Source organism: Ranitomeya variabilis, chromosome 6, assembly GCF_051348905.1.
Source record: "Ranitomeya variabilis isolate aRanVar5 chromosome 6, aRanVar5.hap1, whole genome shotgun sequence".
Taxonomy (NCBI): domain Eukaryota; kingdom Metazoa; phylum Chordata; class Amphibia; order Anura; family Dendrobatidae; genus Ranitomeya; species Ranitomeya variabilis.
The window spans coordinates 276,599,494-276,615,058 of record NC_135237.1 but is presented as its reverse complement, the minus strand read 5'-3'; the positions used below and the strand labels follow the sequence as shown (position 1 = coordinate 276,615,058).

The following is a 15,565-nucleotide window of genomic DNA, read 5'->3' as shown; positions in this document are numbered from 1 at the left end:
CCCCCTAGTTGGTGAGGTGCCCCCCTAGTTGTTGGTGAGGTGCCCCCCAGTTGGTGGTGAGGTGCCCCCTAGTTGTTGGTGAGGTGCCCCCTAGTTGTTGGTGAGGTGCCCCCCTAGTTGTTGGTGAGGTGCCCCCCTAGTTGTTGGTGAGGTGCCCCCTAGTTGTTGGTGAGGTGCACCCCTAGTGGTGGTGAGGTGCCACCCTCATTGGTGGTGAGGTGCCCCCCTAGTTGGTGAGGTGCCCCCCTAGTTGTTGGTGAGGTGCCCCCCCAGTTGGTGGAGAGGTGCCCCCCTAGTTGTTGGTGAGGTGCCCCCCTAGTTGTTGGTGAGGTGCCCCCCTAGTTGTTGGTGAGGTGCCCCCCTAGTTGTTGGTGAGGTGCCCCCCTAGTTGTTGGTGAGGTGCCCCCCTAGTTGTTGGTGAGGTGTCCCCCTAGTTGTTGGTGAGGTGCCCCCCTAGTTGGTGGTGAGGTGCCCCCCTAGTTTGTGGTGAGGTGCCCCCCTAGTTGGTGGAGAGGTGCAGCTGAACGCAGTTTTGCTTTATGGTTGCAGAAGTCTCTACATGCTTGACTTGATTTTTACTTATTTTAATGTTATACTGGGATCAGAAGACTAAAAAAGGAAAACTGAGTGATATTTTATATTTGAATATCATCTTCCACTATATGCATCATGTTGGTCTGTCTGACGAAGCCCAAGTAGAAAACATTTGAGAAGCCCTAAAATAAAGCATCAGATAAAATGCAGTTACGGTATGTCTAGCTGCCTGTACTGCACTTACTACTTGAATGTATTTTCTTACAGGAGCAGGCAAAAATCTCCAAGCAAGGATTAGAGCTGCGTTTACTTACCTCAGATGTGGATTCTGAGGCAGAAAAATGGGAAGACCAAGAAAATGAGCTAGTTAGGCACGGGCAGACCATGTCCAGTATGGCTTACACAATGTACCTATTTACAAGGTACGCATATAGTTCACTTTAACCTCTGTATACAGATATCATGGAAAATCCACATGGATGTGACTTTTGTTTTTGAAAATGTATTGTTCTCAAAGTAAATCTCAATCAGGGTCATTTTTTCGTACATGTTTAAGAGCACCAACATTTTTGCTCATTTGGATATTCAAATAAATCTTGCCTCTTTTTTTTCTGATAATTCTTTATATTTTTTTCTCTTTTTTTTCATTCATTTTTTGCAAAAACCTTTTTTAATAAGTCTGTTTTTCATTTTTTTTTTTGGACAAAAAGGACCACTAAAATAAATGTCAGTTTACGGTATGTTGCCCTTTCTGTAACAATGATATTTATGTTGGTTACATGTTTTGTGTATTCATGGTGCTACTTCAGCAATGTGTGTGTAGTGATCAGGAAGGCAGAGTTGGTAATAAGCCCTTCTCTCCTGCTGCTGCACAAGGTCTGGGCAGAGCCTTACTCAACAATCATGTTAGAAAAATGCCACTGGGGAGCAATGTGCAGACCCTTTTATGTTGTAAGTCGTTGGGTGGCCTGCAAGTAGTTAATCTTTTCGTATTCATGAGATGTAGTATAACCAGAAAAGTGTATAATCGGCATTGAGTCTCTTGACTTTCCTCTGATGGTTTTCTAAAGATTAATGTTTCTTTTCAGTCAGTCTTTTCAGAGAGCTCCTCGGCAAGCACAGAGAGAGCCCTCGGCAAGCACAGAGAGAGCTCCTCGGCAAGCACAGAGAGAGCTCCTCTGCAAGCCCAGAGAGGGCTCCTCGGCAAGCCCAGAGAGGGCTCCTCGGCAAGCCCAGAGAGGGCTCCTCGGCAAGCCCAGAGAGGGCTCCTCGGCAAGCCCAGAGAGGGCTCCTCGGCAAGCCCAGAGAGGGCTCCTCGGCAAGCCCAGAGAGGGCTCCTCGGCAAGCACAGAGAGAGCTCCTCGGCAAGCACAGAGAGAACTCCTCGGCAAGCCGAAGACTTCTCTCCACGATTGCTGAGTAGGCCAACTCTTGGTGTGATAGCTGTGCTATGTGTAATTGCCAGTTAGATATAGTTTTCCTTTGCTACCTCTCTACTTTGTGCTGTTCTATTACTGCTCCTCCCTCCTTGTCTAGTATTATCTGTTTTACAGCAGTAGACAGAATTTTTAGGTTCTCAAAATTTATAGCATCTGCATGCAGGAAAAATTAGACTACAGGCTGATGGATAATAAAAAAAAGATGCCTAATAAAGATAGATAAAATATCTGCCTAATAAATATCTGCCTAATAAAATATCTTCCGTTTCATATGGTCATGCTTTGCGTTTTTCAAGGCTCTTTTATGAGTCTCACTAAAAAAGGCAGTTTTCCTCCAATCTTTATAATAAATTCCTCAACATTGAAATTGCAACCCCAAGAAGTCACGGGGTTATAGAATCCACAGGATTGATAGACATGTTAATAATATGCAAATGATGAGAGAATGAAAATAGGATTTTCAAAACATCTCAGTTTATTCTGTATCAGGTATCAGGGCCTTATGCAGAAAAACAAGAACTTTCACATCTTGGATGATATCATTGAGGTTGATAATGATTGCCTGAAGAATGTTCTGCCATGCTCAATGCACTTGGGCAAATCATAAAGATCAGCTGCTGGCAGCTTACTTTGCAGTTGCCGCCCAATGATGTCCAAGATGTGTTGGATCGGAGACACTGCAGGCCATGGAAGCACATTTAGACCACTCAGGCTGCTCACAGGAGCACAGGCAACATGTGGTCTGGCGTTGTCGCGTGGAAAAATGGCTCTTAAAGGGAAGGTGCCACCAGTTTTCTTGTAGTTTGTTTTTTTGTGAAATTAAGCTTAAAATAGTAAATAAAATGTATTAATGCAATGTTTGCACTGCTTGCAAACATTTCTATATGAAAAATATTATATATTATCTTACAAATATATATATTGACCACTAGGGGGAGCATTTTCCGTTTTAGACCTCAAGCAGCTATAGTAAGACTTACCAGCTTTACTGTTAGCTGGAAAATTGGGGCAGTAACTGCTGACATCAGCATTTCCCTCCCCTTTTGGGTGGTCTAATATCCCTGGGGCAGAATGAAGAGCAGCATCACAGGGCAGAGCCATTTTGTGTGTGACTGCCCTGTGATCTGCTATCACCAGCAGTTAGTGCATCAGAAGCACAGTTAGTTTATGTGGTGTGTATGGAGCAGCATTGTCTGTGCAGAGCTGTCTGTGACTCATCCCTCAGTAAGATAAGAAGGAGCTCCAGGTCTGCAGTGAATGGCCAGGCATTGTGGAGGGAGGGGAGAGATACATTGTATGGCAGAGACAGGTGTCAGGTGTCACCTCTCTCTGCAGGCTGGGAATGCAGCTTAATGGAGTGAATGAAGCTCCTGTGATAGAGAGTAAGTGGAGCTGGGCAGAGAGCACTGGGCTATAATAAAATGGCTGCTAGTCACACCTACAGCAGTGAGTTGTGCAGCCCACAGAGGCGTGCCCAGCTCACTGCTAATGCAGCTACAATGTTATAGATAGGGTCCTCGCCGGTCTATTATCTCCTATGTCCATGGGGTGCTGTAAAATGACACTGTTAGTGTCGTGAACTGCTGTGAAACCAAGATGTCAGCCCCCAGTTCCTTCTTTAAACACATATAACACACGAAATCTGTTTCACATGCATTTAAAACTTGGTTATAGCAGCATGTTATGCTACATTACAGTTTTTTATTAATGATCTACAAACGCGGTACCTTACCTTTAAGACACTTAGCTATTATGTAATCGTACTGACCTCATGAATCATGTTGACAGATCATTTTTACCTACCGCCCAGTGAACACTGTACAAATAAAACCACCAAAACAATGGCAGAATGGTGTTTTTTCTTCCTGAATTCAACCTACTTGGATTTTTTGTTTCCAACCATTCGTTCAGCACATTATATCGTAAGATGAATGGTGACATCCAAAACAATAAGGCTATGTTCACACACATTTTTTTCTACAGCCAAAACCTGCTCTCTTGGCAGTAAAAACACTGTAACCGGCCATTTTGCAGCATCTGTTTTTTTTACAGAGTTTTTTTGGTTGTGGTTTACACATGTGCTTTGTTTGCAATATATATTTAATACATTTTAGTTTTTTTCACCAAAAACGCTGGCAAAATTGCTCAATACTGTTCTGGCTTTTTTTTCCTGACTAAATTTAAAAACTACAGCATTTTTATGTCTGCAGTATGTTAATTCTTTCTGCATTTTTTTTTTTTTTTTTTTTTTTTTACTTTCTCATTGCTTTTTATGGGTGAAAAAAACCATTGTAAAAATGCTGAAAGAATTAACATACTTGCACGTAAAAATGCTGCAGTTTTCAAATTTAGTGAGAAAAAAAGCAAATCTAGTAGGTTTTGCTGGTACAAAAAGGCTGCATGTGAATATAGCCTTACTTGTTCTGCAAAACATCAAGCCCTTGCATGGAAATATTGCCATGCAAGTTTCAGTAAGCATGTTCATGTTCAATACTTTTTCCCTGTGTCATTTTTCATTATTACACAAACATTATGGACATCTATGGTATGATTTCCTTGCCTGTGTGGATTGGATTGGTTGTTACCAACATCTGGCGAGAATTTCATGACCATACCACCTTTATAAAGATATTTACTTGGAAAATTGGTGGCTTGTTTAATACTTATTTCACCCGCTGTATGTGTATGTGTATGTGTGTGTGTGTGTGTGTGTGTGTGTGTGTGTGACCCAGCACTGTGAATATATATGGAGACATCCCTCCTTACAGCTGATTGAAAAGCGTAGTCTGCAAACTCTAGGTCAGCTTTGTCTTCCACTAACACACTGTACAACTACTTCAGGATAATTAAAAGGTTTACTGCGCAAGTACTGGAATCGCTTCCAGCGTTTGTGCGGGAGCAGCAGAGCTGTAGGATGGAGTGTCTGCCGGAGACCAGGCAGCCAGTTGTGACATTACGACTAGTCTCTAGGCCGTAAAAGATTAGTCGGTATGTGAGAGAGACATCGAAAATAAAGAATGAGGATGGTCACATGCAAAGTTTGGTATCTGGTCAATAATGCTGAATGCTGACAGTGAGTATATTAGAAACCTTCAGCACTCAGCAGCAATAGGTACAAATGGAAAGTATATGAAGGTGGCCAGACTTCTAACCACAGTAGGGTCTTTGGAGGAAACCTGTTAGGCTAGGTTCACATTAGCATTTCTGTGTGCAGCTTATCGTCTGCATATGCAAACACATGCTTACCCCTCCGCACATGACGCAAAAAAAACCCGCTGCATGTGCATGCGTTTAAATGTGTTTTGGCATGCATTAGCGCTTTTTATGCACATGGTGGAGTTGGTGACATTATTTCCTGGACATGTGCAGTCTAAAGTGTGCCTACCAATACGTTTCATAGATAGTAATGCGTTTTTTGACGCACTCATCCGCAATCATCTGCATGCAGATGATTGCGCAATATTTGACGCCTTGAAAAATGCAACATATTATGTTCAACGGAAACCGCTGCACACGGCATGTCCCTGCATACACCATGTTAAAGATATGGATGCATGACGCCTGCGGATGTATGTGTACCATACGCTGCGCACAGATACTCTAATGTGAACCCGGCCTAAGTGTAGTGAGAGTCTGAGACATGCGGCATTACAATGTTGATTACTAATGTTACTTGTACATGTAGTACAGAGCCTGCAGCAGATCCTCAGTATACACAGCATGAATAGTAGAATTACATAAGTTATTTATTGAATAAAGCAGTGTGACACAACTATGCACATTAAAAACAAGGAGGGAGACCAATGTAGCCATGCCAGAAAGCACAACATTGTGTTAAACAAATAATAAAGGGGAATTTATTTACTTATGATTTTACACCAGTTTTTCTGACATCCCAAAGTTGTACATTTTATACAACTCGCATTTGCGGAAACATTTTGTGGCATTGCGGTTTTAGGCCGACCTTATGATCCTTCCAAATAGTAGGTGGGGCTTACTGGAAAGAGGCGTGGCCTCCTGCTTGACATATTTAATATAGTTTAGTGCCATACATTATTACGCAAATCTCCAGAAGATCAGAACTGGTGCATATTTCGGTTTATACCACACTGATAGCAAAGCAGATCTACAAATCTGTTTATCTGACATATACGGAACAGGTCCTAGCTCTGGGACACACCATTTTTTTTTACTTGCTGCAGTTTTAGACCTGAGTGGCAGTGATAAATCTTCTGTGCAGTATATAGTAGTGGTTACCGAGAGCCTAGAGAGGCTGCAAATTTACAATTTCTTACAAATGTAGCCTAATCTTCACAATGTTATTATGAACGTGCTTTTGCTTTGTTCTTCAGGGGTGAAGGGTTACTAAAGACCACCCAGGACTTATTTAGTCAAGCAGAGGTAAGTCTGATCCCCCTTGCTACTCATTCCAGGTTGGGCATTGTTCACATATGCACCAGAATTGCAGATTGCTTCATATTTGAAACAACATGTATGATTACGTTGGCAATAGTGTTACAATTCCCTGTGCCCAGTGTGCCCCTGCATATTTTCACCTTATCAGCGCTTATTGGATAGTGGCAGTGTGTCCGGACATGCCCTATTGATGAGGCAAGTAGCAACACCCATTTGTCCTCCATTTCTAAGAGCAATACAAAAGACTCCACACACCAAAATGTTCCCGTTATTTCATGGACTATGCGGGTATGTGTAAATAGACATGGCAGCAGTGCCAGCCATAGCCTGGCTTCATATCACTTCCTTATCACCAGGTAAAATGCTCATATTTAGTTCGTGCTGCACCACTTTTTTTCGTATTTTTTATTTTTGTAAATCGCAGGTAATTATGCAGAGCCGCCTAAAGACACACCTTCCCCCCGAAAGAACCCTTTAAGCAATTCCCCCTCATCAAAAAAGGCCCATAACTTTTGACCCACATGACAGATTACACAGAAAAATAATAATTCATGCAGTCCCCGGCTTACGAACTAGAACAGTTCTGTAGGTTTGTTTGTAACCCGAATTTTTATACAAGACCTAATCACTGCCCTGCGTCCGGTCCTCTGCTTTCCACCGCATCTCAAGCCTGTTCACTATAGGCCAGGACATTGGCCGCATCCAAGCCTTGGAGGTCACTGTGTGTCATAAGGTCGTGGTACGTGTCTTAGTCTCATAACATTGCAACCTTACAACACGCAGTGACCTCTGTGGCTTCGGTGTGGTCGGAAGTCCGGGCCTATAGTGAAGAGGCATGTGATGGAGGAAGGAAGATGGCGTGATGTCAGTGACGTGAGGAATTGGGTATTAACTTTTGGGTTGGTTTTTACATCTTGCATCTCTAAAAATGAGTCGTTTGCAAAATGGATGTTCCTTAGTCAGAGGCTGCCTGCACTTAGAGTAGTAGCAGGAATAAATTAAGAACAAAAACTGGCCATGTTTACCCTGGTGACAGGTCCCCTAATTTGAGGGGGACAATGCATTGTTGGCACGCTATAGACACTTATTTTATGTTTTATGTTAAACCGACAAAAGCAAGATAACTGTACTTTTATATACTGTATACATAGACATGTCCCTGTGCATTGTAAGAAGTGGGGAATACATGAGGGAGACTCTTAAATGCCAGGAATGAACTTTGCAAAGCATCAATCTCTCTTCTGGTCATTAATCAGCTCACAGATCCACACTGATTCTTAGCATTGCTCATTCCTTACTTTATCCCTTATTTAATTTTTTTTCACATTTGTTGCCATTGATCTTTCCTTTCACCCAGTAAAAATGTGTTTTAGGGAAAGTTGGAGAGCCGTTTATTAATTATGTATAATCACTTTATGATATAGTTGGTTAACCTGCCAGTTATAGAATATAAAATTATTAAACTTTTTTTTTTTTTTGCTCTCTTCTTAGGTTTTTGCAGCAGCCGGGTTAAAGCTTTCATCAATTCTCCACACATTTTCTAATCAGGTGATTAAATATTAATGTCATTTTCTATATGTATGCCAGGTGGATAGAGCGGTGTAGTGTGGTTATACATGGCACTTCTATCATTCCGTGAACCATTACACCTGAATACGGCAATCTGTTTTGAATGCAACTCTTTTCATGTCAGCGAACATTGTAGTGAAAAACCTTCCCCACACAATGGAGTCATTGACCCTTGTAGGATATTACCAGAATGTAGATACATTACACACACACATCCTGCAGATTCACTGTATTGACCCTACCAAAAATAATGTGTCCAGTGCAGTTCTTGCCCTCTAAGTCAGGCTATGTGCACACGTTGCGGATTCGTGTGCGGATTTTTCCCCACCGTTTTTGCAAAATCCGCAGGTAAAACACACTGTGTTTTACCTGCGGATTTCCTGCGGTTTTACACCTGCAGATTCCTGTTGAGGAGCCGATGTAAACCACTGCGGAATCCGCACAAAGAATTGATATGCTGCGGAAAATACAATGCAGCGTTTCCGCGCATGTGCACTGCGGATTTGGTTTTCCATAGGTTTACATGGTACTGTACAGCGCATGGAAAACAGCTGCAGATCCGCAGGGCCAAATCCGCAATATGTGCACATAGCCTAAGAGCCGTATTGCCCTCCTCTTCTCCCTAAATAGAATAGTATTCTGCTAGCATGGCCGCTGATGAGCTGGTATTATTGCTCTGGAGAAATGAATCAAAGCTCTAGATCAACAAAGGGCAATAAAGAGCTAGGTCCGGAGTAGGAACTCCCTCACTGTGACTTATCAACCTAATAATGCACTGTGATCTGAACCCATGCTAAAAAATAATTTTATTTTAGAGCATTATTGCTCATGAAAATGAGTGGTGTCCCACTGAATGTTTTGAACATTCTACACTTTGGTGTACATCCTCTCAACAATGGCTCTAATTGTATGTTTTAGGCACTTGGGAATGTTCAGAGCAGTGCAAATAAAAAGATTTCTAACCAATTATTGTTATACCTGTAAGGGTTGGGAGCCCATGTGCCTTGCAGTTATTTGTAAAATCCTATTTCCTACTCCCTCACAGCTTGAAGATGATGACAAACCTTTACTCTTGTTGGAGATTGAGAAGCTGGTTCCACTGAGTCAGCAGCTTCAGATAACATCAAGAACTCCTGTCCAGGGCAAAACTGCCACCTTCACCAAGGTAGATGACATATTCTGTATTATGTGAGAGCTAAGAATCAATTATGTAGTAATTACTTGTGATTGCATAAACCTGAGTTGATTCCAAGCTGTAGGATGTCTCTTGGAGATGAGGAGATGAGAGACACAGGTACTTAAAGCACCACTCAGGCGTGTTTTTTTTTTTTTTTTTTGTTGGAGTGGTGCTTCTAATCTCACCCTAATCTTATAATTACCTCACGCCGTCTTCACCTTCAATCGTTGCCGCTCCTGTCGGCTTGTGACCTGCTGGATTACAGTGTTTGTCCGAGCGAGCCAGAGGTCACTTTTCAATGCCAGTCCATGTGGTCACAAGATTGCGCCACGGGACCAGAGCAGCACTGAAAAAAGAGAAGACTGCTGCAGGTGAGTATAATATTAGGGTCATGGACCTTAGATTAGATGCACCACTCCAGCACTGACAAAACAAGACGATGAAGTGGTGTTTTAAAGGGAGCCTGTTAATGTCCCTAAATGCTATTAATCTACAGGTTGTGTTACAATGCTGCCGGGACGCCTTACTGAAAGCGCACCTACTGTGAGAAAATTAACTTTTACTCCCAGGAACCACCAGCTTTCAGTCATAGAGGCGTCATCGCTCAGTCCATACTGAGCGGCAGCTGTAAGCACTTGACAGATTGCTTGTAGAGATGCGCTGCCAATCACAGTACCAGGCATATTTACAGCTGCTGTGAGCAATGACTGTAGCCACTCCGTGCATCATGCCTGTGACTGAAAGTAAGGCAGCCACACTGCATAGTAATGCGATTTACCTGCAGATTAACCCTATATTTGCAGGTTAATAGCTTTTCGGGACATGACAGATTCATGAGCTAAGCCCACCAGCATCAGGGGCTTATCTACAGCATTCTGGAATGCTGTAGATAAGCCCCCGATATATCCTGAAAGATAAGAGATGTTAGATTATACTCACCCAGGGGCGTTCCCACTGCGGTCCGGTCCGATGGGTGTCGCGGTCCGGGGCCTCCCATCTTCTTACGATGTCGTCCTCTTGTCTTCACGCTGCGGCTCCGGCGCACTTTGTCTGCCCTGTTGAGGGCAGAGCAAAGTACTGCAGTGCGCAGGCACCGGGAAAGGTCAGAGAGGCCCAGCACCTGTGTCGGAGCCGCAGCGTGAAGAAAAGAAGAGGACGTCATCGTAAGAAGATGTGAGGCCCCGGAAAGGACCGCGATGCCCATCGGACTGGGACCGCCCCTGGGTGAGTATAATCTAACCTCTTTTCTCATCTTTCAGGATACATCGGGGGCTTATCTACAGCATTCCAGAATTCTGTAGATAAGCCCCTGATGCTGGTGGACTTAGCTCACCTTTGATTTTGGGGTGACAGGTTCTCTTTAACGGAAGTTTTTATTTTAACTGTGTCCATCAGGATTTCTGAATGATAATTCAATCACAGAGCAGATGTGATAAACTAAGATTGGTTATTTGGATACTTGCTCTATTAAAGGGGTTGGCTGTAGTGGTTTTGACATAGCACTGGACATGTGAACTCAGTAATGAAAATGCTATAGCTACCGATATCACTTGATTGCATAGCTCCCATGTGTCACATGAGTATATATTAAAGGAAATCGATCAGCAGGATTTCACACTCCAAAAACTATTTTTAGGTCATGTAGAAATGAGAGATCAGTGTTTGAATTGATATGCAAATGATTATGGTAGATCTGAAGCCTCTGTCACTCCAGCTCTATTCGCCACCCAGTGCTGCCTCCTTCTCATGCTGCTTGAAGTCACACAGCATAAGGGCTGTCAGCCAAGCAGGAGACAGCACTGAACTGACAGAATCTTCAAATCTACCATAGTTCTTTGCATATTAGTTCAAAGGCCGATTCTTGACAATGGAGGAACGGTATGGACACGTAAAGGAGTTGCTGGATTTGTCTTTGAAAGAGCTACATGCTAAATAGTTTGGAGAGAGGGGTTAAATCCTGCTGCTAAATTCCCTTTAACCCGTTAGTGACAGAGCCAATTTTGTACTTCATGACCAAACCAATTTTTACAATTCTGACCACTGTCACTTTGAGGTTATAGCTCTGGAACACTTTAACGGATCCCACTGATTCTAAGGTTTTTTTTTTCGTTTATTTTCACAAGGGTATCGGGAGAAAATGGACCACAAAATAGTTGTGCAATTTCTCCTCAGTACGCAGATACCCAATATGTGGGGGAAAGCCACTGTTTTGGCGCATAGCAGGGCTCAGAGGGGAGCGCTGTTTGACTTTTTGAACACGAAATTGGCTGTAATCAATGGCGGGCGCCATGTTGCGTTTGGAGACCCCCTGATGTACCTAAACAGAGGAAACCCCCTAATTCTAACCCTAATGGAAAAAAATACATTTTTTTATTTTGTTATTTTTACCTAACTAAGAAGGTGATAAAGGAGGGTTTGATTTATTTTGATCACTGTGATGGGGCTATCACAGTGATCAAAATGAACCAACAGGAATAATCTACTGTTGCCGGGTGCCGGCCGGAGGTCCTGGGGACACTGAAGGTACCAGGGGGGCTGAGGGGACCCCATTTCTCTCTCCTTTGATGTGCTAGATCATATCAGGGGAGAGAGAAATACGTGGGAAATCTGATTTTTTTTATTGTTTTTTTTTGGGGGGGGGCGGTCACAGTCATTCGGTGAATAACAGCGATCGCAACACTGGGGACAGTGAAAACCGACCCGAATCTTGTTCTCTGGGGCGCGCTATAACCTTATTTCTCAGCGCTGTTAAAAAGCAGCTTTCAGGAATAGGTACCCTTATCTGCTGCCGTTAAACGGTGTATCGGCAGCCGTTAAGGGGTTAGCAATTGATTGGTCCCTTTTAAGAAAAACAATAAAATACCTGACAAATTCCCTGAGCCAACTTGATGTGCCCACTCTTGTTCTATTTTGCATTGCATCATTCGTAGATGTTCTTTTTTCTGGAGCGCAGTATGTGAAATCTCTGCTTGCAGTCTAACTTGGTGTTTCCACTCTGAGTGTGTGTACTTTTATCACTCCCTCCAAGACACTTCCAAACACAGCTCATGTAGCAGTCTATCAATCTTGGACGAAAAAGAACTATGATCTTCAGAGTCTGTAGGGTTGAGGAGAAAGCACACACATGCAGAAGAAAAGACTGAAGAAACGCCCAGTTGAGCTGGTAGCAGAGATTTCATAGTGCACAACAAATGTGAATATCTCTGAAATGGGGAGATGCAGTGCAAAATGGAAAAGAGAGGCAGAACAAAGGAAGAGCAGGGATTTTTAGAAGGTATTTAACTCCTGTACTTTTAACAAGTGGCAGGTCCTCCAAGTTGTTTTTTGTTTAATAACATTGTGAAGCCCTTTGACATGTGTTCTTGGCGATCAACAAGAGAAATCTTTCATAGCTCCACCCAATGGTTATATGTACTGAAGTGCGGAATAGCAAAACTTTTATTTTATTTTTTTTTAAGTGACTATTTAATTTATTTTCATCCTGTAGGTTGACACGTGTATCCAGAAATCAAAGGCAGTCATGATGATACTATCTCAAGTTCTTCCAATTTGTTGCAAATTACAAAGAAAGGTGAGTAGTTGATGCAGATGCTGAAGTTGGAATGCATTTTATTTTCACAGATCTGTCTTTATCTTACTCTCTGGCCTGAGCGATTGGTACAAATAAAAAAACAACCTGGGTAATGGACAAATCTAAATTTCTTTTTATATTTGTGATGGATTGATAGGTCAGCAACATGGATATCATACATTCATACCAATAAGGCTGTTTTTTTTTTGTTTGTTTTTTTTTTACCTGTGACCATAAAGTCATTCATTAGGTTTGTATTTTTTTTTTTTTACCCATGACTATAAATGTAATTCATTAGGCTTGTAGAATTCCAATATATATATTTTTTTATTTGCTTATATTGCTTCTTCTAAGATTAGAACCTCCGGTTGTTGTTGTTCATGTGCTCCCTAAATGCAAACTTCAAAGTGTACAGACTTCACGTACCACAAAAACTCCATTATGTGATTTATAAGTATGGATACATGCCACTTCACCATTGAAAAACCTCAAACTGTGCTGAGGCTGGCTGAAGGGGCAGAATTGCTATTTAGTTATGATTGCCATCAGCTTACTTTCTACCAAAGTGAAGCCTGAACTTTAGAGGTGTTAAATCCCACAGCTGCTCTCATGGTAATAGAGCGAAATTTTGATCATCACGCACTTTGCTCAACCCAGCGCTGCCACGTTAGTAAGCGCATACCGAATGGTAGACAGACTATGATGCTGTTACCGAACAGTAACATCATTAAAGAACACGACAACTCTGGTTTAGTGTTATGGAAGACTGTTTGGTTTTTAACTATTTAGCAAACATGGGGATCAATATATGGGTAGTCTACTGGACACGGTGCTGTAACCTTTCATTATTTTTTGATCTGACAAAGACTCTGCCAAATAGCAGCTCAATTCGTTGATATTCGTTTCTTTTCAGTTTCCACTCTCTATTATGGGTCTATAGAATAATATCTGCTCTGTCACTAGGTGTATTTTTCTTTGAATAAAAGTATTATCTTACTTTGCAGTGTAAAGTGGGGAATGGATGCTACCGACCTCCAGGATCCTGGAAAGAAAACAAGATACAGAATGTTTCAAATGAAGATGGTCTAGAAGGAAGAACCCTAGAAGCCTTTGGAGTAAAGTCTTTGGAACACCATGTAGCTAACCTGACATTTTTAGAAAGTAAATAGAAATGTAAAGCTCCTGGAAGAAGGAGAGGATGTCAATTATTAAGCTCCACATGTTTATGTTTATGTTTGTGTTTTGCTCCACATTGTACTGGTACCATTTTTTCTTCTTACACATTTGCTCTGTCAGGTTAAAAACTTCACTGAATGTGAATGTGTGTATTTTTTTTCCTCTCACCAATCACACTGTTATTAAAAGCTCTGTTGTGAATGTCTTAATGGAAACCTAAACCCAAAGATGCTGCTATGGTTTGTATACGTGTAATATCCAGAAATCCTGATTTCTCTTTGCTATGTTACAAATTTGCCGTCAACCTTGCATCATCCTTGCTGGTTTGCTTTTTTTTTCAGTTGTATTGTGTTTACCTGTATCAGGGCAATGTTTTGTGGTCTGAAGCACTGATCAGCTACTGTCTTCATGTTCACAACTGAGAATAAACCGCACACCACATCCTCATGTAAAACCTCCACCACTGTCCCTGCACCGTTTGAACTGTAAATTTGCTGCTGAGCTCTTTAAATTGATTGGAGATTTTCTCATAAAGAACTATTTTCTGATCTAGTTTTGACTTCATTATGTTTTTGGATTTGAAGTTGGTCCTGTAGTTAGCTGCTGGAGATGGCAACTCGGTGGGACATGCTGACGGTTTCCCAGGGTTTGTTGTCACTCATTTATAAAGCTCATCCCTTTTAAATCCTTGGATTTAAAACGCATGTTAAATAAAATTATATCTTTTCTCAGAATGTATACCATATTTAAGTTTCATGAAAATGTAGTTTTTTTTACATTAACATTTACAATGTAAAATTCTATTTTTAAAATAAAATTCTAATGAATCGTGTGTGATTTGATATATATAAAGCATGTGCCGATCTAGAACAGTATGTCACAAATACTTCCTCACTACTAATTTTTCATGTTTAATATAGTAAATGAGACTTGTTCTATTTGCTACATTATTTGTAATGAAAATTGGGTCATTTTAATCATTAAATCCATCTTTCTACCAAAGTCAAGCCTGCCCTGGATTGTGGGATCCCACAACTTTCCATTCCAGATAACCAAGCACTGCCGCTTATTTTGTTACCGAACAGTAACCGTACCCGCTCTGTTACTGTTCGGTATTTGCTTAGTAAGTAAGCATCGCTGGGTTATTGTTATGGAAGATCGGTAAATGGATAATTTAATGGACACAGTTGTTTTGCCTTTCTATTTTTTTTTTTATCTAACAGATATTGCAAAAAGCAGCCCCTCAAATCTTTGGTAGTTCACACAAATATTGCTATCAGTTATTGCTTTACAGTTGTACAAGATTGCAATTTCCAAAAGTCTTATTTAACCCCTCTGTGACCTTTGACGTACTATCCCGTCGAGGTGACCTGGGCCTATCTGACCCTTGACGGGATAGTACGTCATAGCCGATCGGCCGCGCTCACGGGGGGAGCGCGGCCGATCGCGGCCGGGTGTCAGCTGCATATCGCAGCTGACATCCGGCACTATGTGCCAGGAGCGGTCACGGACCGCCCCCGGCACATTAACCCCCGGCACACCGCGATCAAACATGATCGCGATGTGCCGGCGATGCAGGGAAGCATCGCGCAGGGAGAGGGCTCCCTGCGGGCTTCCCTGAGCCCCCCGCAGCAACGCGATGTGATCGCGTTGCTGCGAGGGTCTTACCTCCCTCCCTGCCTG

General features: G+C 42.1%; 1 protein-coding gene across 1 annotated transcript in view; it reads left to right on the top strand.

Moving 5' to 3' along the window:
* Window positions 1–14,714, top strand: part of CTNNAL1 (catenin alpha like 1) — a 382,380-nt gene extending 367,666 nt beyond the window's left edge. The window contains exons 14-19 of the mRNA XM_077269686.1: window positions 802–956; window positions 6,326–6,374; window positions 7,881–7,937; window positions 9,004–9,123; window positions 12,623–12,706; window positions 13,711–14,714. Coding sequence (XP_077125801.1) covers window positions 802–956; window positions 6,326–6,374; window positions 7,881–7,937; window positions 9,004–9,123; window positions 12,623–12,706; window positions 13,711–13,875 — 630 coding nt within the window. The 3' untranslated portion in view covers window positions 13,876–14,714. The remainder of the gene's footprint in view (window positions 1–801; window positions 957–6,325; window positions 6,375–7,880; window positions 7,938–9,003; window positions 9,124–12,622; window positions 12,707–13,710) is intronic.
* The last annotated feature ends 851 nt before the right edge of the window (window positions 14,715–15,565 follow it).